Source organism: Fringilla coelebs, assembly GCF_963513975.1.
Source record: "Fringilla coelebs genome assembly, chromosome: 12".
Taxonomy (NCBI): domain Eukaryota; kingdom Metazoa; phylum Chordata; class Aves; order Passeriformes; family Fringillidae; genus Fringilla; species Fringilla coelebs.
In genome coordinates this window covers 18,630,047-18,652,889 of record NC_140038.1, presented here as the reverse complement: position 1 = coordinate 18,652,889, position 22,843 = coordinate 18,630,047, and the positions used below count along the sequence as shown (strand labels likewise).

General features: G+C 41.3%; 2 protein-coding genes across 3 annotated transcripts in view; both read left to right on the top strand.

Annotated features, from left to right (window-relative positions):
• The window catches only part of LOC311158372 (protein FAM169B-like), a gene marked incomplete at its 5' end in the record, with an annotated part of 39,398 nt that extends 17,211 nt beyond the window's left edge, over nt 1–22,187 (top strand). The window contains 6 exons of one of the 2 annotated variants that reach the window (XM_084213738.1): nt 3,582–3,667; nt 5,213–5,387; nt 11,941–12,123; nt 14,482–14,610; nt 17,234–17,304; nt 21,855–22,187. In XM_084213738.1, coding sequence (XP_084069864.1) covers nt 3,582–3,667; nt 5,213–5,387; nt 11,941–12,123; nt 14,482–14,610; nt 17,234–17,304; nt 21,855–22,076 — 866 coding nt within the window. In that variant the 3' untranslated portion in view covers nt 22,077–22,187. The remainder of the gene's footprint in view (nt 1–3,581; nt 3,668–5,212; nt 5,388–11,940; nt 12,124–14,481; nt 14,611–17,233; nt 17,305–21,854) is intronic. The other variant, XM_084213739.1, reaches the window with a different exon arrangement.
• Nucleotides 18,272–20,433, top strand: LOC311158371 (crooked neck-like protein 1; the record flags this gene model as incomplete). The annotated part of the gene is made up of 1 exon (XM_084213737.1): nt 18,272–20,433. One exon carries the CDS (start codon nt 18,272–18,274, stop codon nt 20,330–20,332), a length of 2,061 nt encoding a protein of 686 aa, XP_084069863.1. The 3' UTR covers nt 20,333–20,433.
• Nucleotides 22,188–22,843: the final 656 nt, after the last annotated feature.

The following is a 22,843-nucleotide window of genomic DNA, read 5'->3' as shown; positions in this document are numbered from 1 at the left end:
TGAAATGATATCTGCATATTTCAAAGAGAAAATGGGTATGGCAGCTTTTCTGTAGGACTTGGTCTTGGTTGGAAGCATTTTAAATTTATTTTTGATGGGCTGAGTGTTGTGTTCTGTTAGTATATCTGTAGAGATATTTTTATGAGAATGTAAATTGCATTGTAAGAGCTTACAGAGCATAACATGGGTGATTAACATCTTTATAACACTAAATAAACATACCTTATTGTGGCATTTTCTGTATGCTGCATGTAATAATTCACAATAACTGTGAGATGCCTTGGAACATTTATCACAAGACATTTGCAACAAATCACCGAGTGAAGCTTGAATAGTAAAATAAAATGTAACTGGTTGCAGGAAAGATCTGAGATATTTGAATGGCTGCCATTCCAGCAGGAATCTGCCTGCCTCCCAAACTTTAATAGATTTGTTTTGATAAAATTCCTAGAAAAGAGTGAGAAATGCTCTTATTCCATTTTAAAGACAGGGAACTGTGGGACCCAGCTAGTTCAGGGTATGCCAGTGTGGCGGAATAAAGTTCAGAGTAGGATTTCTGACCTTGCTCCAGTGGAAATCTTACAAAAGTGACCTCTTTAAGTGTGTCAGCAATCTGAAAGAGTGACAGGATTAAGGTAAAGATTACTTTACAGAAAGTGCCACTACTTTATCTTAGATATTTATTAACTCTAATTACATCTTTCATATGTAACATCACCTTTATTTAGTTTGTAACTGAGGGATGTCTTTCAGCAATTCAGATAAGGCAGGGGAAAAAGAAGAGCAAGCTGGATGTTACTCTATTTTTTCTTCTTTGCTCTGTGTGTAGAATCCTGATGTGCACATTTCATTTAAATAGTTGCACACCAATGTGGGAACATTTGGCCAGCATAGCCTAGGAAGTAAAAATATAATCCAGGCCTGAGTTGGGAAGGGATCCATGTTCGCCCAGCAAAAGCAGACATTTCATAATCACAATTGCATTATACTTGGTGCCTAATTCAGTTCAGTCCTGGACTCCAGACACCCTGTGCTGTGGAATTCTGTGCTCCACTGCCTGTCAGCTTCTTGCAACACTCTGTGTTCGTCTGAGCGCAGGTGATGAAAGTACTGAGGTTTAGCAAGCTGGTGCTTACAGGGCAAGCCACCCACCTGAGCATGTGTAAATCCCATTAGTTGTGACCTGAAATGCTTTGCACTGGTCTTGCAACTGCACAATCAAGCACATCAGGTTTTGCAGTTGCAAGGTCACTGCAGTAGCACACATCCTGATTCTCAGGGTGCAGGTGATGTGTGTTGGCAGTAACTCCATCTCCTGTGATCAGGTGAACTTAACTGAATGTTTTGGAAGGAATAACAAGACTGGGAAGGGAGAGAGAGGGAACATGTGGTCTCACAAATCATGCTTGCATTTGAAGTAGTGTTCCTCAAAGTTGATTATAAAATGAAAATGAGAGTATGGGGAAGCATGGATGGATTTAACTGGGGACCAGATGTTGACTTGAAAAATGATAACAAAAAGCAAAGTACATATGTTTGTGTGAAATCTGAAGAAATGTTTTTCCTTCAAGGAAGGCATCCATATAGATAAGGTTGCTCAAGTAATGTGATGTGACAGTTGCTATGTGAACTAGTGTTCCCTTCCACACATTTAAATTATTGAATAGCACAGTAAATGTTCTATAAAAGCAACTCCTTCCAACATGGTTATGCATCTTCCTGTTTTCCTCAAAGCTTTCAAAAACTTTTCTGACCTTTACTATGTGTCTCGTATGTCTGAACTGTGTGCCAAACCTCTTTGCAGCTCTTTTTAAAGTCAGCATTTGGCCCATTATGTCCCCTTTGTGTGACTCAGCTCCCTTTGTAGCTGCATGTTTCATGGATGTGTAATGGAGCAGTGGCTGCTGCATTTGAAAGCAGAGGGAAGGGTTTGAGGGAACAGATTGAATCCATCACAGAAAGGGTATGAAAATCCCATGCAAGTAAGTGCATAATTTTTAATGAATTGAGTCTGCTGCTGTAAACAGGCATCTGCCCTTGCGTGCAATACTTCTTCCTTGTTAACCCAGCACACAAAGTGTAATGCTTTTTGGCACATGCTTTAATAATTTATTGAAAATATAAGTTAGCTAAGCTGAATCTCCAGCCTTAAAACCAGCTGGAGTGATAGAGGCTGAAGCAAAAAGGAAAATTAACCAGTGTGCTTCAGTGACAATCGTATAACCTGAGGCTAAAACAGGTAAATCATGAACCTTGTTCTTAAAAGTCATTTCATTTCCTTGTGTGTGAATTTATTTCTAACTCACAGATGGTTTTAAACTTTCTTATAATTGTCCCTAGCTAGGTTGGTTAGAGCCAGTTGTTGGAGCACTCTTTTAGGACTCAAGACATGTGAACTCTGTGCTGTTCTTTGCAGCATTCTTCCTATATTATATTCTGTCTTTCTATATAAAAATGGACATGGTAGGTGCCCTATTTGTAGATATTAAAGATACTGTTGTTCTTAAGCAATCCTGAAATCGTGGCTGTGTACTTTAGGTGAACATCACCAGTGTACAGATACTAAAAGTTCTTTTGGCTGAAATATTTGCTGTTAGATGTGTTTGTGGTCATAAATGATAGATTTCTGTGTTTATTCCAAAACCTCATCTAAACCCTTGAAATTTATTCTCTATCCTTTGAAATGACCCCATGTCAAAACTTTTCTTTCTGAACAAGGCTTGGAAATAATTTCAGTGTCATTGTTGCTGCTTCAAGTCTTTTCCTTGTAAATCTATTGGCAGGCAATGAATTCTGTAGATGAACATGTAGGAGTAGGGTTTAAATACTTGTTCCTGCAAATGTGAAAAATTGAGGAAGGATGGGAAGAAGTGGGGTGCAAGTTTTGCATCACACCTACATGAGGACTTGACTTACGTGGGTTGCTGATACACTTTTGCTTCAGGGCAAAGTGTATCTTATTATGTGTGTCTATGTCTGTCTTTTGTTGATAGCAACCTCTCTGTGTGCATTTGAACCTTGGAGAATATCTGTCCATGCAGAGATTTAGGAGTCTGTACTCTAAAGCTACCCATAGATAGAAATTCAATCACAGAGAGAGCTGAAAAGCTGTTTGATAAAGCAGATATGAGAATTTTTGTGTTTGACTTGCATGAGTGCAAATATGTGCGCTCAGATATATGCAAATATGTGTGTGTGGGCAGGGGAAAGTTTGAAAGAAACTTGAAAACTGTAACCTTTATCCAGGTAGCTCCACTGTCCCAAATGCCATTCAAACCTACTCTGCTACTGAACTTAGTATTAAGCAGGAAGTGCTGTATTCATATGGAACACAGGCTGTCACACCAAAGTCACATCAATTCCTGAGAAAAATTACCTTCACTTGATGCCTCGTGCAGTACTGAAAATTGGATATCAAGGGACGTGGAGGTGAAATTGAAATACAATTGTTGTTCTTCTGTCTCACAGCAGAACAGACTGGAGTCAGCTGGAGGGAGAAGTAGATCTGAGGCTGCCTGTGGAAAAACTGAGAACCTACTTTGTATTTGTGGGTAATGTGCTCCCTGTTTTTGTTTCTGTAGTTTTGGCAGTTTATTTGAGCCAGTGCTGGTGGCCTGTGGAAGATGTTGTGAAGACAGCTGATCCTGCTAGAGATGGGCTCATTTTGGTAAGGATGCTATTTTGAACAGTTGCCTTTACCCTGGAGCTTCCCAGCCAGAGCAATTATATGGAATTGTCTTTGGTCTCCAGCAGCTCCTGCTCTGAACCTGTGGGATCTGGGCTCTGTGGCTCACCAAGTGCTTCACGTCTCCCGGACACAGTGACATGCACATTAGCCCTCTCTAAACAATTCTGTGCATGCAGCTTATGATTCATCTGGGGGATTTATTTTCCTTTGGTTTTTAGTTTACCATCACTGCCTACTAAAGGAATAATCATAAACTGAATTACTACATTAGCAATAATTTCTCACATTAACTGTCTGGTGGGAGGTGTTACTACCCTTTGGAACAATGTCTTATCTAGCTAGTTATGATTTTTTTTCCCTTGGATAATGTTTATATTGTATTCATTTTATGAAATGGTTGCTATTTAGTAATGTCTATATCCATAATTCTTTTTCCAAATCAATTATCTTGGTAAGATAGAACTACTTTTTCATAATTTGAAAGATTTCAGTAGCCTGGAGTCTGTTTGCAACAAAAAAATCAGATGTCTGCTGCTTATGAGCTTTGTGTTGCCATGAGGTTATTAAGTCAGTTTTGTTTCCTACCCAACTCTCAATATTTTTGGTCCTTAATGATTCCATTCCTTTATCATCTTTTCCTGTCACACATAGTGTTTAATTAATTGCAGAATTAAGTAGGTTTTTTTTTGGTAACTGAACTGGAGGGATTTTGAGATACCAATCCTTGCAAGATAGAACTTGGAGCAGGGACACAGGCCTTCAGGCTTTCAAGCGTCTCTGTATCAACGGAGAATGAAAATAATGTCTGAAAATAGAAATCTTACCCCCTCTAGCTCATTGCTGAAAGGTAAATTGCCATTACGCATGGAAACTCACATTTCTTTTTCAGCACTCTTATGAAGCTTGTTGACAGCAGTTTTTACCTTGATGATCAATCTAATCGTGTTCCTTTATATTCCTTCATCTCCCTGTCCTGTCATTTGTCTCCTAAGAAGGCCAGCACAGAATGACTGTTCTCGTTATGCCTTGATTATAGCTGGTTGGGACAGACCATTCTCTGTTTTGTACAGTGCCTATCTCAGTAAGCTCCTGGTTCACAAAATTCTTCAATGCTGTGGCAACACAGGTAATGGGGGAGAGGTGACCAGGCCCACAGTGTGAATCCAATCTTCATTTCACTTTTGAGTAGGATTAGATTGCCTTGATCCTGGTTCCAAATCTGTGACTGCAATCAAGATACTTCTGCTGCTTTAGAATTCCTCTCTGTGACAACAAGAGATATGTCAAGCTTTATAAATAGTTACTAAATTATTCTATGCCCGCTGGATAGAGGGTGAAACACTAGGAAAAACTGTTTTTGTTATTCTGGCTGAACCAACTCAGGAGGTATTTTCCCCAAATTAAGTGTACGTGTTTCCTGACCTCCTCCTTCCCGGCCTCTTTTGATTTTGAAACCTTTTATGAAATGCAAAATACTATTCTCTGCCTCATTTTTCTTTGGTCTGTTTTTGTTTGTTCTCTTAGGTCCAGACATTTGGAGAAAGGATTGTCCTCTTTGTTCTGAACTGCATTATTTTTGGAATGCTGGAAGGGAGTTCAGCTAATGATGCATTCTTTCTACCTCACTCTGCCACCGAGCGTGCCAAGATACTCTGGAGAAACGGCGAGGCTGCTGCCTTTTACTCGGTCAAGATGAAAGGTAAGGTCATTTTAGAGACACGTTTCCACTGGTTCCTAATAGCTAGAAATGTAATCCTTTTGTTTATCTTTCAGTATAAATAATCCTGGCTCTCATTTACATTTTTATATGAAATCTCCCTCAGAATTAATCTGGGGAACAAACCTTCCCAGAATTTGGAAGCCATCCATGTTACTTTCATTTAAACATGATAGTTCCAAACCCCATTCTGATCTGAGGTACTGGCTTACTCCAATAAAATCTGCTTAATGCAGCCAAGTAGGAGGTTGTACATCTAGGAACAAGGAATGTAGGGCCTATCCACAGGATGGAGAATTGCATCTTGTGGATAAGAATGATACCTGAAAAAGGAGTGCAGTTCCCAGTGGATAAACATATTGGGAGTTGGTGGTGGCAAGAAGAGGAAGGATCATTGGATCTGTGGGGAGCAGTGGCTAGTTTGTGTAGAGGAAGGTGTGTGCACTAGATCGGTCCTGGAATGCTTTGTGCAGTTGTGGTACTCCTAGTTTAAAGGATGATGATTAATTTATTTCATAATTAATTGATTAAGTGGCATAGAACAGAAACAAAATGTATGTTAATTCTTTAGGGATACTTGATTAACTTTAGTAAAGGTCTTATTAAACACAGAGTCTGTATTAATGCAATTAATTGCTGTTAACCAGTCTGGAGTGGAATAGGCTTAATTGGAGTAACTCCAGTTATGCAGTTGAGCCTGTCCCCCCATGTGGGAGCCAGTTACCAGCCTGTGCTTAAGATTCATGGGAATCACCTTGGTACTAGCAGCTTAAACACAGAGGAGGTGGGATCTTTGGAAGTAAAATATTGTCCAAGTCAGGACTCAATAGCCATCCATCCAAAATGGGAGAAAAAAAAACAGCTTGAGAGATGGGTTGTTTTGGACTCCAGAGGACACTCTGAAGGTGCTTTCTCTGCTGCAGTCCCAAAGGCCAGCAACGAGAGATGTTCTGCTCCTTGGGGTGGAAAAATCCTGATACACACAGAGGTGTAGCTTGTGCAGCACTATGCTGGTGCTGCTGCACCATCAGTGAGGAATCAGGACTCAGCCTCTGATCAAGGAGCCTAGTCTGTGTCTCTGATTATGCTGATGAACTGGTTTGTAATGCCAAACACAAGTGCATTTTCCTTTAAGTCCATAAATATTCCTGAGCAAAGCTTTTGGAAAGAAACACTTGTAGGGGCTGTAATGATTCATGCTCCAGTGAAATGAATGTGCACAGTAGTCTGTTATGGGTGGAGTATTAGCCAAGTTGAAACTGTTTCTGAGTAAGTTGAGAGTCACAGTTTGGTTTTAAACCAGGTCCACAAAAAATACAAATCCTTCAAGTCCAGCTTTGTCAGCATCTGCCTTTTCTTGCCAGTGTTTTTTTTTTCTCTGGGCAGCTATATTTGTTAGTTTTTGGCCTGTGTCACAAATTACTGCAGTCTTTTGCCAAAGCCTTTTCGGGAAGCTTGAAGCTGATTGTTTTTGCTGCTTTTTGCTATTTGATGTACGCATTTAGAAAATAATTCCTCTTTCTGAAGTTCTGTGATCTCAATTTCATACCAGCCATGCTGTGGCTGATTCTGTTCTCTCTACTTTTTAGAAGAGCCCTGGATTTATTAGGCCCAAAACAGACTAAGATAAATATCTTCGCTCAGAAGCTGTATTTCACATGGTTGTTTTACATATTTTCATAATTTATTTTTTTAAAATAATAATGTAAGTTCTTTTTTCCTTTTGCTGTCCTGGTCAGAACATTTAGTAGAGGCAGCTTTAACTACAGGACTTGATATTGTGCTGGACCTCTTGTCCTAGGAAAAAATGATTTTCCTTTGTGCCCACCATGTGATTCTGATTCCCTTTATTTCCATGCTCTGCAATTACCTGACCATTCTTTCCAGTTTGATTTTCTTCACTGCGTAATTGAGATTCTCATATCGATGTTTTGATTCAACTGTATTTCTCATCTGTGAATTTTTCATTATCTACAGCATGACAAAAAACATGCTTCAGTGGAGGCAAATAAGCCAGAAAAGGTCTGTGGAGCATGGCTCTTTCAAACATAAGTCTTCTGGGTGAATCACAGAAGTGGTGACCAAGGAGCAGTGAGTCTGTTCTATCTTTGCTACAGATTTAATGTATCGTTATGCAAACTAAATTTTCAATGGACTTCAGCGATTCCAATTAACTATCTTGGCAATACTGTAATGTCATTTCCATTTGCCAGCTCCTAGGTGGCCTGTACAAAGTGAACTTGGTAATTTTGGTTCAGTTCCATGCTTCCATCCATCTTATGACCATCCTTAACTGGATCTCTTTTAATAGTCCAGCTAAAGAGGCACAGATGGTCTTGAGCACCCGCCTTGCTCAGAGATGCAGTAACTACTGCAAGTCAAGGTTTTGAGACAATTTGGCCACTTCTGGCACTGGCCACCCTGCACCTGTTGTATAGATAAACAGAAGTCTCATTCTTCAAGGCTATCACTTTTCATGAGCATTAGACACCTTTATTAAAGCAAAATTTATTCATGACTGCACAGATCATCAACTTGGCCTCTCTGGAATGTGCCTATTCCTGTCCAATGACAGGCATGCAGCATTTACCACTGGGTATACTAAAGATTGATGAGATGTACTAAGCCACTAATGAGGCTGATAAGACACTTTGTCACGTGCCAAGATAAATGTCTCCAATTTTATCTATGTCAGCGGCTTCCATATCAGACAGCTGAGCAGTTAGACCTCACTAAATGGAGCTACTTAAAGGTACAACAGGAAATGACAGTTCCCTCTTCCTGTACCTTCCTCTGCAAGCAGCAACCTGAAAATGAAATATTTTGCAGAAAGCCTTCATATAGGTACTTGGGGTTTGGGATCTGTTTTATGTTGTTTAAAGTATTTATTTCATGCTCTGTGTGAAAACCTCAGAAAGAATGTGTTCTGTGTAGTGATGTAGGATTAATTACCACGGTTACTGACACTTGTTTCTTGTGCAGTGAGACCATGTAATTCCCTGAAAGTTTTTCCTTTCTTATTTACTGAGGACTAGTAATTACTGAAAATGGACTTTACTACCTTCACATAAATGCCAGGAGAATGCAGAAGATTCATGATGCAAATAAATCAATAAGGAAGTTGGAGGATGCAATGAGCCAGGAGTGTCTTAGTGCTTTTAAGAACAAACCAGAACAAAATCCCTTTTTTATAGACCTTTTTTTTTCCCTACTGTTTTGTATTACTGTCTCTGTAGCACACATGAGCTGCCCAGCTGCAGACCAAGCTGTCTGCGGTATGGAAAACAAAAGAGTCAGATTGTCAAAGCTTGTCCCTTCCCTCCTGACAAATCTTAGTAGTAAAAGTCAGGAGTGTGAATCAAACCAGCCTTAACCAAATGGAGTCCTCTGAGAAGGCTATAAAACATACAGATGTATCAGGAGTAGGTGCATTCTTGGCTTCTCATTCATTCTTTAGAAATGCTCCACAAGTCACAGTTTGGGAACACCTGACTGCAAAACCTCTTAAGCAGACATGGAGTAGGCAAAAAAGCATCCCTGGTGCTATCTCTGCTTTTTTCCTACACCAGAGCCTTAGAGATGGCCCTTGGAAGTGGCTTCATGAGCTCAAATTCATTTCACACTTTTCTTTATAGAAGGCTTTGGAAATGCCTTTTGATATTGGTGGCTCAGGTACTATTCTGTAGAAAGAGATCCTTAAAAAGATAACAGGATTTTATTTTTTCATCAATTACATAAAATTCTTTCAGGAAAAAAAATCAGTGTTGAATTTAACCAGACAGATGATTAGCTGAAATCTTGTTGAATGATTGCTTTTGTCTCCCTCTGTTTGCTAGCAATAATATTTTTAATGTGCATTTCTGAGGCGGGTTGAAGGTTCTGGCTGTAATGAAAATGAAATGACTACATACCAGTCCAGACATGAATTCATTTAATTTTATTGAGGCCAGAACCTTTGTTTGCCTTCTCACATACAAACTCACACAATGGGTTGACCTTGGGTTCTGCTCTGCAGAAATATTCCCCACCCTTTACACAAGTGCTCAGGCCTGTCCAAACATGTGTGTGCCAAGCCAAGTTGTTCAGCAGGGAAATAGTCAGTGTGCACAACCTTGTTTTGTTTGGGTCTGTTGGATGTGGGGACCAGATTGTTTTTTTTTCTGGTTTGTGGCTCTTTGGGAATGCTAATGGCTGTCTGCTTTCCTGCCCTTGTAATATCTGTTTGCCATTTTGCTGGCTCCTAAGTTGGTCATTTGGCACTCGTGACCTAACCAAGCAGATCAAAGGCTTTCAAAGGGCAGGCTGCATGAATGCTTCCCTCTCCATCACCAATGCCCTTATTTTCCCTGTCTCCTCCCTCACCTCAAAACTTTTTCTGTGTGTTCCAAACAAACCTTTCAACCAAATGTGTGAGAGCCCAGTGGCCACTTCTGGGCCACCATTAGCTTATGGTAACCTTGTGCTATTTGATGGGAACCAGGGACAAAGTGGCCTTTGTTCCAAAGGTTGGTTTGTTTGTTTATTTTATTTCAAATGCCTGTGGGCTGTGACTCTCCTAATGTGTTTCCCAGGGACAAGGTGAAGAATGGCTTCATGGTTTCTTTATTTACAGTGCCTTTAGACATGACAAGTTTTTGTCATCTTCTCAACACAAAATTAGGAGCTCAGACATAAATCACTCAGCTCCTGGGATTGCTGCACAGCACTCTCATCAGGATTTATAGGAGACAGACTATATGAGATAATAATAAACTTAAAAGAACACTTGCAACATGCAGGGATTCTTAAAGACTTCATGAGAAAAATTTTGTCCCTTAGAACGTATGGTGCAATTTTGCTGGAATTTGACATCTCTGTTGGGTTGGCAGCTAACAATGGGACCGGGGATATACTCAATTTTTTGGCTCATGACAAAAAGAGTAACTACCCATCATGTGTTACAAATATTGAAAGGTTATAAACACCACCACAACCCACCCTCTTCCAACAATGTGCTGGAACATGTGTTAGAAGTTAAGCATGCACTTTGTTTAAGCAGGAGTGAACCAAGCTTAATCAAGATGTGAATGGATAGTTATGTAGCTACATACTCTTGTTGTATGGCTCGACAAATCAGGGTCTAGAATTACCAATAGTCATGTATGCTGTGCTGAATTGGCATCCTAGAAAAGAGAATAATAAAAGTCAAGCCTATCCAGTATCAGTGAAAAGTGGTGGACACCAACCAAAGGAGCAGAAATAGACCCCAGTTTCAGACAGTTGTGGGAATGTGGAAAAAAATGGATCTGATAAGTAAAAGTCTTTTATTGGAATTTAGGAACGGGCATTCAACAGAACATTGATAAAACTGTGAAATAGGTCTTAGTGAAGTGATGAAAGCGTCATGTCTCAAAACACTGAAAACTAGACTGAGTCAGGTCCACTAGGAAGTAGCAAGAAAGATAAACCAAGAAGGTCTTGATGAGACTTAAGCAACAAAGTATAAAAATGTAACCATTTTTTGTTATAAAGGCCTGGATATCCATTTGTATTTAACCTGCCATGTGCTCAAAAGCAGCATAAAATCTTCATAAATATTTTCTAGAACTTAAAATAAATCCATGAAGTTTTTCTATGGGGACCTTCTCCTGTATGTAGGTGGTTGAGGAACTGATGTTTGTTATTCATTTCAAAACTGAGTGCTTATGCTGTAAAGTAGTTTGAAGTTCTATTTTTAGTGTGTTCTGCATGCAGCAATAGGACCCTAGGTTGGTTAGGGTGAACATCAAAATTTTGGATGCTGAACGTCTGTTCTTAATCAATTCTCTCTTGACTCCAGTTTGAGTTTGTGATTGCAAAATAAATCCCTTGATTCTGTTTTTTGGGGTTATTTTGGACAATTTTCACTGAGAACTAGTTTTAGTAGTTTGGAGGCTTATGCTTGAGTCTGTATTTTGTCCACATGTAGAGCATTATGTCATGACCCCATGATTTCAGTTAACTGACTTAATGTGTTTGTTAGCAAGGAGTGTCCTTGAGTGAAACCCCTGGTTTAACACTGATAGTGGTAGTTCAAGTGATGGAATAGAAGCACCTTCATGTGTGATAAATTATCACTTGGTAGAAATGGAGTGACTTACAAAGGAGCTCTGACAGTGCTTTCTTAAAATGCACCGCTCAGTTGTTTTTTTAAAGGAGTGTACTGACATTACTTTCAGAATATGTATCTCTCTTTGGTTTTAGACCATTTAAATCTTTGCAGTGAGCTTTCCTGTATACATTGCCTGTGTACCAAGATAGTGTGATTAAGAATCAGAGTCTGGAAAAGACTCTGGTGAGACCTGTCAGCCACGTTAGGCAGGTCCTCTCCATTTCATGGAAAAATCATCCTCCTGGAAAGTGTTTTGCTGTCTGTGCAAGTACACTTCAGCTGGGATCATCCTCACAGCCTGTGGAAAGGTACCAGGGCAGCGTGTGTGGCTGAAATCCCACAGCAGTTAGTGTGGCAATACCAATTCTGTTTGTAAATGGATTTGTTTTTCTCTGTCTGTTTCAGGTAGCCTGTGTGGTGGTACAACCAGTCAGTGTTACCTGCTGCCAGTTTTGGATACTATATTTGTCCAGAGAAAGTACAGAAGAGGTGGCCTAGGGATGAAAATGTTGCATGATTTCTGTCAGTCTTTCCTGGCTGAGGATGCCTTGGGGATCAGCTGCCCTATTTCTGCTGCCATGTATCAAGGTAAATCCTTTGATGTGGACACGTTAGGTAAGGGTCATGTATAATGTATAATTTTCAATATGGGCTTGGGAAGATTGTCCTCACTGAGTAAGAGTTCAGTGCCCTTGTCTGAACCGAACCGTTGTTTGCCTGCAACGGGTTCCTTTTCTGGAGCCATCTGGAATTTCCTGTGGAAAGGTAGGCCAATATTTATGTAAGACAACAAGAAGCACAAAACTCCTGGTGCCTGTTTGACAGTTTGTGTTCCTAGAACTGCTCTCTCTCAGAACTATGTCATTGCCCTAGACAGGGACTTACACATTTTATTTGACACCACAGGGAAAAGACTCATAAGATCTTGTCAAGCCCACACTGTGCACATAATGCTCTGGTAGATCTTGCATTTTTAAGAAATTACATTTAATAAGCCAAATACCCAGGCTCTACTCAGTCATACAGTTACATCAGTACTTGTTTTGTATCAACTGTCTTTGAACATTTGTCACTTTTAAAAGATCACAAAGTAGTCATATATCTTCTCTGTCTTCAGGTCAAAACTCTGCTTTTGCTAGTAAAATTCACAGAAAAAAATCCGTCTCACATTATTTATAAAAGTCTTCTTTAGAAAAGTACTTTTTTCTGAGGTTGCTCTCTGTGTGGTGCAGTCTTCACCATCACTTTTGGGGAGATGTTTTGATTGACTTACAGCTTTCCAGTTATTTTCTAATAAGTGTCAACAAAATTTTGGCCCCATCTGTTCTTTCTCTTGGTTATTATGTGGCCTTGAATGTATTCAAAAGCACCCGAGCAGATACTGCCACTTAGGATTTTAGGAGGACATAGTATTGACAGTATTCCTTCTCTTCTCCCAAAAATATCCATTTTTCCTTTGGCAGACCTCAGGGCTTTAGAAAGCATGGAGGAAAAAGCTGCATTTCTTATGTGTTAACACTAGCAATATATTGGAAGTCTGTGCTTTTGTCTCAATTAAGTTTAGAGCTAATAGTGAATAAATTTGACTTGCATCATGTTTTAATTAGGCTTACTTTTATAAGAATACCAATACTGTTAGTTAAATTTTGAGCGTATTGAAGTCACTGTCTGTTTTCAATTTCATTGGAACCACATTTTCATGCTTTGACAAATGAATGCAACCTTTAAATCTCTGTACTGAAATCTCTGAAGCTGTGGACAGTTTATTTAACATGGACATGGTATTTAAGCTGCTGTGGAGGCCTAGAAGGAAGGAAAAAAGCTGTGTAGCAGATACCTGGATTCTAGTATATCTGTTAGTTTTAGTAGCTTTTATTGGAATGATTAATTTAGTCTGGATATCCTTGGATAAAATTAATGTCTACGATCTGCTCATTAGTGTAAGGCAAATGTTTACATACCAGAATTAGGGTTTTTGTTTCGACATCCCATTGTTAAACTCGACTGAATGTTGAAGATAAATGACCCATTCTGTAGTATGATGAACTACAATGGGCTGAGAATGACAGTAATTTCGTTGTTTACAGATCACTATCTTAGAGCAGTTGATGCAACTGATAGGATGGTGGTTAAGGGAAGTTGAAAAATGCCCTTTAAATGTTTTGAACTGTTTGTTCTTGACCTCCTCTTGACACTGCACACATCCTAAGGATGCCACTAAATACAACATACTTCAGTTTGATAACATAAGCACACCTAAATTTGGTTGTTTATTTAAATTTTTGGATGATCAGTGTGTACTCACAGTGGTAGGAATCTGTGGCAATATGAGTTATAAAGGTGATTGTACATCTGTCACATGTATCCTGTAATTTTTCTGTTGGTTCTTCCCATTTCTTCTTTTCCACGTCCAAAGAAATAAATTAACCTAACAATGGTGTGTAGGGGAGCAGTAGTGAAAAGGGGGATGATTTTGGCCCAAAACCAAACTGAAGCTGAGCTTTTTTTTAATAAACAGAAATTGAAGTAGCATTCTGAATGGCCAAAGCTGGAAGATAGAGGAGCACCTTTCCTTTCAGAGTAGTAGGGATAAAAAACCCCACACTGCTGTGAAACCCACTGAGTGGCTGGACATTGTTCTGTGCTGCAGTGCCAGTAGAAGGTGCTCAGCAAATAATTCGAAGTCTCTTATTTCTGTGCTCACAAGGAAATAATCTAGATTGAAGCAGATGGCAGGATGTGCTCATGGGTGTTTAGGCCATTTCACATAGACTTTTCCTAAAATTCCCAGCTAAAACAAAGAGGAGGAAGATGAGAAGGGAGAAGAAAGATTTTTAAAGGAACTAATGAAAGTGGGTCTGAGAGAATTTCTGGGATAGAACATTCTCCCTCTTCCAATGTACTTTTCACTCATTCATACTTTTACCCCTTGGTTTCTCCTTTCAGTATGCCAGAAATTCCTGCAGGCTCATCCTGAGGAGCAGAAGCGACTGTGGGAAGTGGAAGCACCAGGAGATTGGAGCCAGCGACTGAATATCTGGTTAAAAATTCAGATGGAGTCATCCCCTTCAGGAAGTGAGTTAAAACAGGCAGTGTGAATTGTCTGTGTTATAGTTCTATAAAGATAAGAAATGTAACCAAGGGTTAGGTAGTGATCGTGGAGAGGTGATGTCTCTGTTGTTTGCACATGGAGGAACTACTGAGTGTACAGTCCAGTTTCCTCATCTTTTCACAGTAAACAGGACAATTCTTAGAAATTATGAGGTAATGAAATGGAACCACAGAGCATCTGAGAGATCCTGAACAAAGCACAGCCTTGGCATAAAGTGGCTGGAACTACTGTTGCAGTGCACTTAGAGCAGGGTAGAAGTTAGCCCAAAAAATCCCTGTTGCACAACACATTGTCTGGGTTATAGACAGGGGTTTGTTTCTCTGAAATTGTTATAAAGAAAAAATTTGTATGGCCAGTGGGCAGTGTGTTTAATTACCTTCAGTTGCTGCCAATACCATTCTTGGATGGAAACACAAAGGTTTTCATTATGGGTTTTGGAAGATTCCAAGTACTCTCCTACAGGGTAAATCCTTTTTGCTGGGAGCATTTTCTGCCTGCTTCACAAAAGATAGCAACAGAATGGGGAAACCTTTTGACAGTTCATATGGGGATCTCATTGATGTGATCTGTTCAGGTGGCTGGAGGACCCAGGCAGGCCCCTCTGCTGCATGCCCACAAGCTGTGATAAGCACTGGGTTCCAAAAACAGGGCACACATTGTCTCTTTCTGGAAGTGCAGCAAATTTCTCCCATGCCTTCCCACATCCATCCTGCTCTGTTTTGGCTCAGGAACCTTCTGTTGAGACACCACGTTTCATCTTGTCTGCAGCACCCACAGGAGAGTTAAGTCAGACTTTAGCCCTAGGCTGGGTTCCTCTGAAGCCATTATATCTGTGTTCCTCATGCTTTAAACCAGCAAAACCTTTAATCTTGCTAAGTGAAGTTTATTAATGGCAACTGAACAGAACTACGATCAGATCAAAACTCAGCAGATCCTGGGGGAGAGGATGCTTTCTTTTTTCTTTCTTCTTTTTGCCATCTTCTAGAAAAAACAAATAGATGAATGACCCAAAGAATGGGGAAATATCATTCCACCAGAATTGCTGTCAGTGAAAAATACACATGAGGCTGGGGAGCTGCCTTGACTGCAGCTTTCCACTACCTAAAGGGGGACATTAGGAAAGAAGGGGATAAAGATTTTGGCTGGACCTGTTGCAACAGGACATGGGATAATGATTTTAAACTGAGAGAGGATAGATTTAGGCTAGATTTAAGGAAATAAATTTTTACTATGAGGGTGTTGAGGCCCTGGTACAGGGTGCCCAGAGAAGCTGTGGCAGCCCCATCCCTGGAAGTGTCCAAAGTCAGGTTGGATGGGGCTCAGAGCAATGTAGTCTTGCAGAAGGTGTCCCTGCTCATTGCTGGGGATTGGATTAGATGACCTTTAAAAGTCTCTTCCAATCCAAATTATTCTATGATGCCATGATTCTATCTTTAGGGGTGTCTCTTGGGAATAACGTCTTCATTCCTACTTTCTCTGTTATGCAGAAAGCAAAACACAATGTAATTCAATATTGTCAGCTCCAATCAGGATCTATGGCAACAACTGTGAAAATAGACAAGTCTTATTCTGCTCTGATTTCTTAGATTCATGTTGACATTTGCAATGCTGTGCAATGCTGTGTTTTGGAACAAAATTACTGAGAAGAAAAATTGAATATTTTGCTCATATTATGGGCTTTTTCTCCACACCAGTACTCAGGATTGAATACCATTAATGTTCTTGTAGGAATTCTACAGTCATACATATTCCAAAACGGGTTTCTGTAATCTTGAGGTCAGAATATTCAATTTTGCAAGGTGGTGTGGCTGCATCTAGTGGCAGTTCATATAAACTGCAGCCCTCTGCTGCAGCTGATTCTTCAATTTGGATCTGCACAGATACAATACACACATTTCTGTCTGCACATATATCTATAAAAATCAAGCTTTTTAGCATATTGTTGCGCATAGCTACAGTCATTCATTCTGAATTAATTCTTATTGTTTGAAAAATGTAGGAGATTTAGTTTCATCAAATTAGTCTTGGCAACAGGAACATAGTGACATTTCTCTTCTGGGGTTGATTGGAGGAACAGAAATCATTTCACATGGTTTGGTTGTGGTTGCTGAATCTACCAGGCAGTGAATGGAGCTGTTTGGAAGTAGTTTAGTAATATCCATAAAGCATGTAAATGTGAAGCTAATGCAATACCAAGCAGGCTGAGAAGAATTAAAATAAATTTCAAGTGATTGCATATAATTCATTATCAGAATTGGTCAGAGTACCTGTATTTGCTGAAGAAATGGATATGGGTTTTCTGGGTGTAGGAGGAGAACGAATTATGTATTTAGCAGAGCTTTCAAGATCCACAGGCAGTTTGTTTCTAGTATAGTTGTTCACCTTAGGTTTATGTGGGAGTGTCATGGGGCACTCTGGTTTGGTTAATTAAAAAAAACAAAGCAAGAGGGATTGTAGGTAAGAGTCAGGTACCTTTTTCTGTTGGTTTTTTTTTTTTTTTTTAAGTGCAAATAGCCATGGAAGTATGATAATGTTTTTTCCTTTTTAATCTCTTTCTGGGGCAAAATATTCCCCCAATTTCTCCAGAAGCTGAAGTGGGCTCTTGTATGGAGAAGACTCCAACTAGTAAACCCAGACAATTAGACCAGATGAATAAGGTACAGTAACTGAAATGCCATCTTATGATCTTGTTTTCCATTGGTGTCTTTCTCCCTTTCTAAACAGTAATGTTCCTATGACAGTAAAATGAAACAAAGGAAAACACCTTACAATCAATAACAGCAATAACGTAGAATCATCACTGACTCTTTTGTCTCATCTATGGAAGATAAAACACAGAGATTATAACAAGCAATACAATCTTTGACAAAATCAAGGGTGAACACACTATATCTTCTTTATCCACAAAAGGTATTTGTCATTGTTTCATCACAGCTGTTTTAGTTGGAGTTGTTTTATCTCTTAAAAGAAAACAACTATATATCTTACAACACAGAAAAGTAGTATTTAACTGTCTTAGATTGCACTGCAAGATGTAACCAGGTATATTCTCTCAGTATCTCTTAAAACCAGGTGGGGCAGTTTTTCTTTATCTCTTCCATGACCCCTCCTCCTTCCAGGAGATATCTTCTGTTAATGGCCCATTTAGCCTCCCTGCCTGACTGATAAGATTTCATGATCCCATTGGGAGATGCTCTGCCCAGGGGGAGGAGCCAAGCATTCCCTTCTGGATATAACCTGAGCCCTGGAGCACCACATGCAGCCTTTTTCCACTGGATTCCCAGAGGAAGAGTGGATACTTCTACGCCACCACTGGATCTTCAGAGGGAAACTCTACCCTTCTACAGGATCAGTGCTACAAGACAACCACACCTGTCACGCCTGGAGGACTGCAGCCACCATTTATTCAGACTGCTGCCAGCACCCTGACTGGCAGGCTGTCAGGTTGTATTTTGACTTTGTCTGCTTGAGCAGTAATTTTTTTTTTTTTTTGTGAGAGAATTATCTCTAAACTTTAAAGAACTGCTGCAGATAAAATTCAAGGTTATAGGATCCAATTAAGAACTTAAAATTAATTGCTGCAAATCCTCTTGTATAAGAAGAGGAGAGCCACAGGCCAGCAAGATGGCATCTATGGAGGCTGGGAAACAGTGCATCCCCAAAGTGGCAAAGGTGAAAAACAAGGCACCAGCTGAAGTTCAGATCACAGCAGAGCAGCTTCTGAGAGAGGCAAAGGAGAGGGAACTCGAGCTTCTCCCACCGCCTCCGCAGCAGAAGATCACAGATATTGAAGAGCTAAATGACTATAAACTCCGGAAGAGGAAGACTTTTGAAGATAACATAAGAAAGAACAGGACTGTTATCAGTAACTGGATAAAGTATGCACAATGGGAGGAGAACCTGAAGGAAATCCAGAGAGCCCGTTCCATTTACGAGCGTGCCCTAGATGTGGACTACAGGAATGTCACCCTCTGGCTGAAGTATGCTGAGATGGAGATGAAGAACCGCCAGGTCAACCACGCCAGGAACATCTGGGACCGGGCCATCACCGTCCTGCCCAGGGTGAGCCAGTTCTGGTACAAGTACACCTACATGGAGGAGATGCTGGGGAATGTTACTGGGTCACGGCAGGTGTTTGAACGGTGGATGGAGTGGCAGCCAGAGGAGCAAGCCTGGTATTCCTACATCAACTTTGAGCTCAGATACAGGGAGGTAGACAGAGCACGAAGCATTTATGAGAGATTTGTCCTTGTTCACCCCAACGTGAAGAACTGGATCAAGTATGCACGCTTCGAGGAGAAGCACAGCTACTTAGCCCACGCCAGGAAGGTGTATGAGAGGGCAGTGGAGTTCTTTGGGGAGGAACACATGGATGAGCACTTGTATGTGGCATTTGCCAAGTTTGAGGAGAACCAGAAAGAATTTGAAAGAGTAAGGGTTATCTACAAGTATGCCTTGGATAGAATTCCAAAGCAGGATGCCCAGGATCTCCTAAAGAATTACACCATCTTTGAGAAGAAGTTTGGAGACAGGAGGGGAATTGAGGACATCATTGTCAGCAAGAGGAGATTCCAGTATGAGGAGGAGGTGAAGGCAGACCCCCACAACTATGATGTGTGGTTTGACTACCTACGGCTGGTGGAGAGCAACGCAGACACAGAGACCGTGTGGGACGTGTACGAGAGAGCCATTGCCAACATGCCCCCCATCCAGGAGAAATGCCACTGGAAGAGGTACATCTACCTCTGGATTAATTATGCACTCTATGAGGAGCTGGAGGCAAAGGATGCTGAGCGAACCAGACAGGTGTACCAGGCATGCCTCGACTTCCTACCCCACAAAAAGTTTACATTTGCCAAAATGTGGCTGCTGTATGCTCACTTTGAAATTCGCCAGAAAAACCTCCCCCTTGCCAGAAGGGCTTTGGGGACATCCATAGGTAAATGTCCAAAACCCAAACTGTTTAAAGGTTACATTGAGCTGGAGTTACAGCTGCGTGAATTTGACCGCTGCCGAAAGTTGTATGAAAAATTCCTGGAGTTTGCACCGGCAAACTGCACGTCCTGGATGAAATTTGCTGAGCTGGAAACCATCCTTGGGGATATCGACCGTGCCCGGGCCATCTACGAGCTGGCGATCGGCCAGGCCCGGCTGGACATGCCAGAGGTGCTTTGGAAATCCTACATTGACTTTGAGATGGAGCAAGAGGAGTACGAGAGAGCCAGGAGCCTTTACCAGCGGCTGCTGCAGCGCACGCAGCACAGCAGGGTGTGGATCAGCCTGGCGCAGTTCGAGCTGTCGGCGGGGCAGGGGGAGCGGCTGCAGCGCTGCCGGCACATCTACGAGGAGGCCAACGAGGCCATGCGCAGCTGCGAGGAGAAGGAGGAGAGGCTCATGCTGCTCGAGGCCTGGAGGAGCTTCGAGGATGAGTTTGGCACCCCTGCCACTAAGGAGAGGATAGAGAAACTGATGCCTGAGAGAATAAAGAAGAGGAGAAAGCTGCAGGCCGAAGATGGGTCTGATGCTGGATGGGAGGAGTGCTATGATTATGTTTTCCCAGAAGACACTGCCAGTCAGCCCAACCTCAAACTCCTGGCTATGGCAAAGCTCTGGAAGAAGCAGCAGCAGGAGAGCGAAGCTGCAGCCATGGATCCTGACAAGGACATTGATGAAAGCCAGACTTAATACCTTGCCTTTTCCCACCCCTTTCCTGGGCCATTGTACAGTATTTTCATTGGTGATAAAAAATGTGTTTGGAGAGTTTCAGTAAAAACAAACAAACATAAAAAAACCCCAGTACAAAACAAAAAACCCCAGAACTGCAGTGGCCAAGCTGTGCTGGGGCTTGAGTCCTGTGGCTGGACAGTGCCCAGGCAGAAAGGGACCTCGGGGTACTGGTCAACAGCTGGCTGAACATGAGCCAGCAGTGTGCCCTGGTGGCCAAGAAGGCCAATGGCATGCTGGCCTTTATCAGGAATGGTGGGGCCAGCAGCAGCAGGGAGGTCATTCTGTCCCTGGCACTGGTGAGGCCACACCTTGAGTGCTGTGTCCAGTTCTGGCCCCTCAGTTTGGGAAGGACATTGAGACACTCAAGCACATCCAGTGGGGGCAACAAGGCTGGAGAGGGGCTGGGAACACAAACCCTGTGAGGAACCACTTAGGGAGCTGGGGGTGTTTAGCCTGGAGAAAAGGAGACTCAGGGGTGACCTTATCACTCTCCCCAAGTCCCTGAAATGTGTCTGTGGTCAGGTTGGGGTTGGTCTCTTGCTCCAGGCAGCAACTGACAGAACCAGAGGACACAGTCTCAAACTGCGCTGAGGCAAATTTAGGTTGGATAATTGGAAAAAGTTTTTTCACTTAAAGAGTGATAAAGTTCTGGAATAGCCTGCCTGGGGAGGTGGTGGAGTCACCATCCCTGGATGTGTTAGAAAAAAGACTGGGTGTGGCACTTAGTGCCATGGTTTAGTTGAGGTGTTGGGGCTGGGTTGGACTTGATGATCTTGAAGATCTCTTCCAACCTAGTGAGTCTGAATTCTGTTTTTGCGTATGGAATAACTTTCTGAACTCCACTTGTGATCTTTTCTGTGCAGAAGCTTGAGTGTGATTTCAGAATAAATATGCCTAACTCTTTATTGTCCTAATTATTTTATCTCACTGCTGAGCTGCAGATCTGGCTGTGTCTAGCTTTTTTTAGCACCTAGGCCTAAAACAGGCAGTGAGGTTTAAATGAAACCTAAGCCATGTATCTGAGAAAACAAATCACAGGAATGAAGCTTTTTAGTAATAGAGAAAAAGGCAAGATGAGTGGAAGCAAAGCATAGAGCTGCAGGGGTTGTTTCCCCAGCACATTTTGGTTGCCACACAATTAAATCAGTTTGTTTCCTTCAGCCCTGATTGTCCCAGGGGAGCTGTGATGGCTCCAGCCCCCGTGGTGCACGCTCTTGTTGTGTGCTGTGGCCACAGCTTCAGAGCCCACCCAGCCAGATCAAGGCTCCCTGTGCTCCCAGTTTTCCTTATGCTGACACTTTGGGAAGGCTGGCAGAGCAGCAGGAATGAAGCTGATCTAGACAAAAAATGCAGCTGAGTTTCTTGCCTTGCACATTTATGGCAGCTGTGGCCAACAGAAATGTTTGATATTGGGATCAAGTCACTGTTTATTTTGTTTGTGTATAATTTGCTGTTCCTTCTGTCTTGGCTCTAATTTCAGGGTGTTGACTGCTTTCCTGGAGTTGGGCAAGTGGCAGGAGATGCCATGGAGAAAAAAGATGAGACAACAGCAGCAGGGACTCTAAACCCACAAAGTCCTGAAGAGGAGAATTTGGAAAAAAGTGCAGGTGATGCTCAGCAACGTAAAGGACTCAGGAAAAGAGAAGGTCCTGGGGACTTAGATGGCGACAAGGCCACCAAACAATTTAAAACTACACCATAATTGCAATTTCAGAAATCAGCAAAATTCAGTATGATCTTCAAAGTTGTAATTGACTGTTCTTAATTTGTAATAGTGGAGAAATTTCTCCAGGTATGATGAAAATTTTTTGCAGTACACATTCTTAATTTTATGTTTTGTTTTAAATAAAGCTTTTGTTTACTAAGTGTGCTTTTTTCTTTCTTCTCACCAAGTAATTAAGTAGTAGCTGAGCCTAGTTATTTCCCTGCTCTGAAAAGATTTTATTGGATTGCATGAGGTGTCCAAAGGGGAATAATTGGAGGGCTTGTAGGTACTGATGTAAGAAGATATTTCTATGGAAACCACATCCTGCATTATGGAAGAGAGATACCACAACACACGTTGGTATCAGAATGACAGTTGTAACCTTTCTTTCAGAGTGAACAATTGATCTTGAATTGCTTTCATTTGAGCTTTTCTAGCAGAAAAATCTGCCTTAAACCCCGTGGTGGACAGGATGGCACACAAAGACCATTCATGCAGAAAAAGTTTGGTGCAGAGAAGAAGAGTGAACAAGCTACAGGCATTAAACTGCCTTTCAGTTCAGGCACTGTGATAATTCTGTGTGCAAGCTCAGGGTGTAGAACTTCATGTAGATTCCATATTGCATGTTTTATTTCCTGTAGGCTCTTTCCTTATGTTTGCATTCAATTAACTTGGAAATATAACATACTTTACTAGATTACCATGCTGTGGCTTGGTAAAGAAATTTTGCTCTTTTACCACAGGCTGGTTCTGTGTTAGAATAT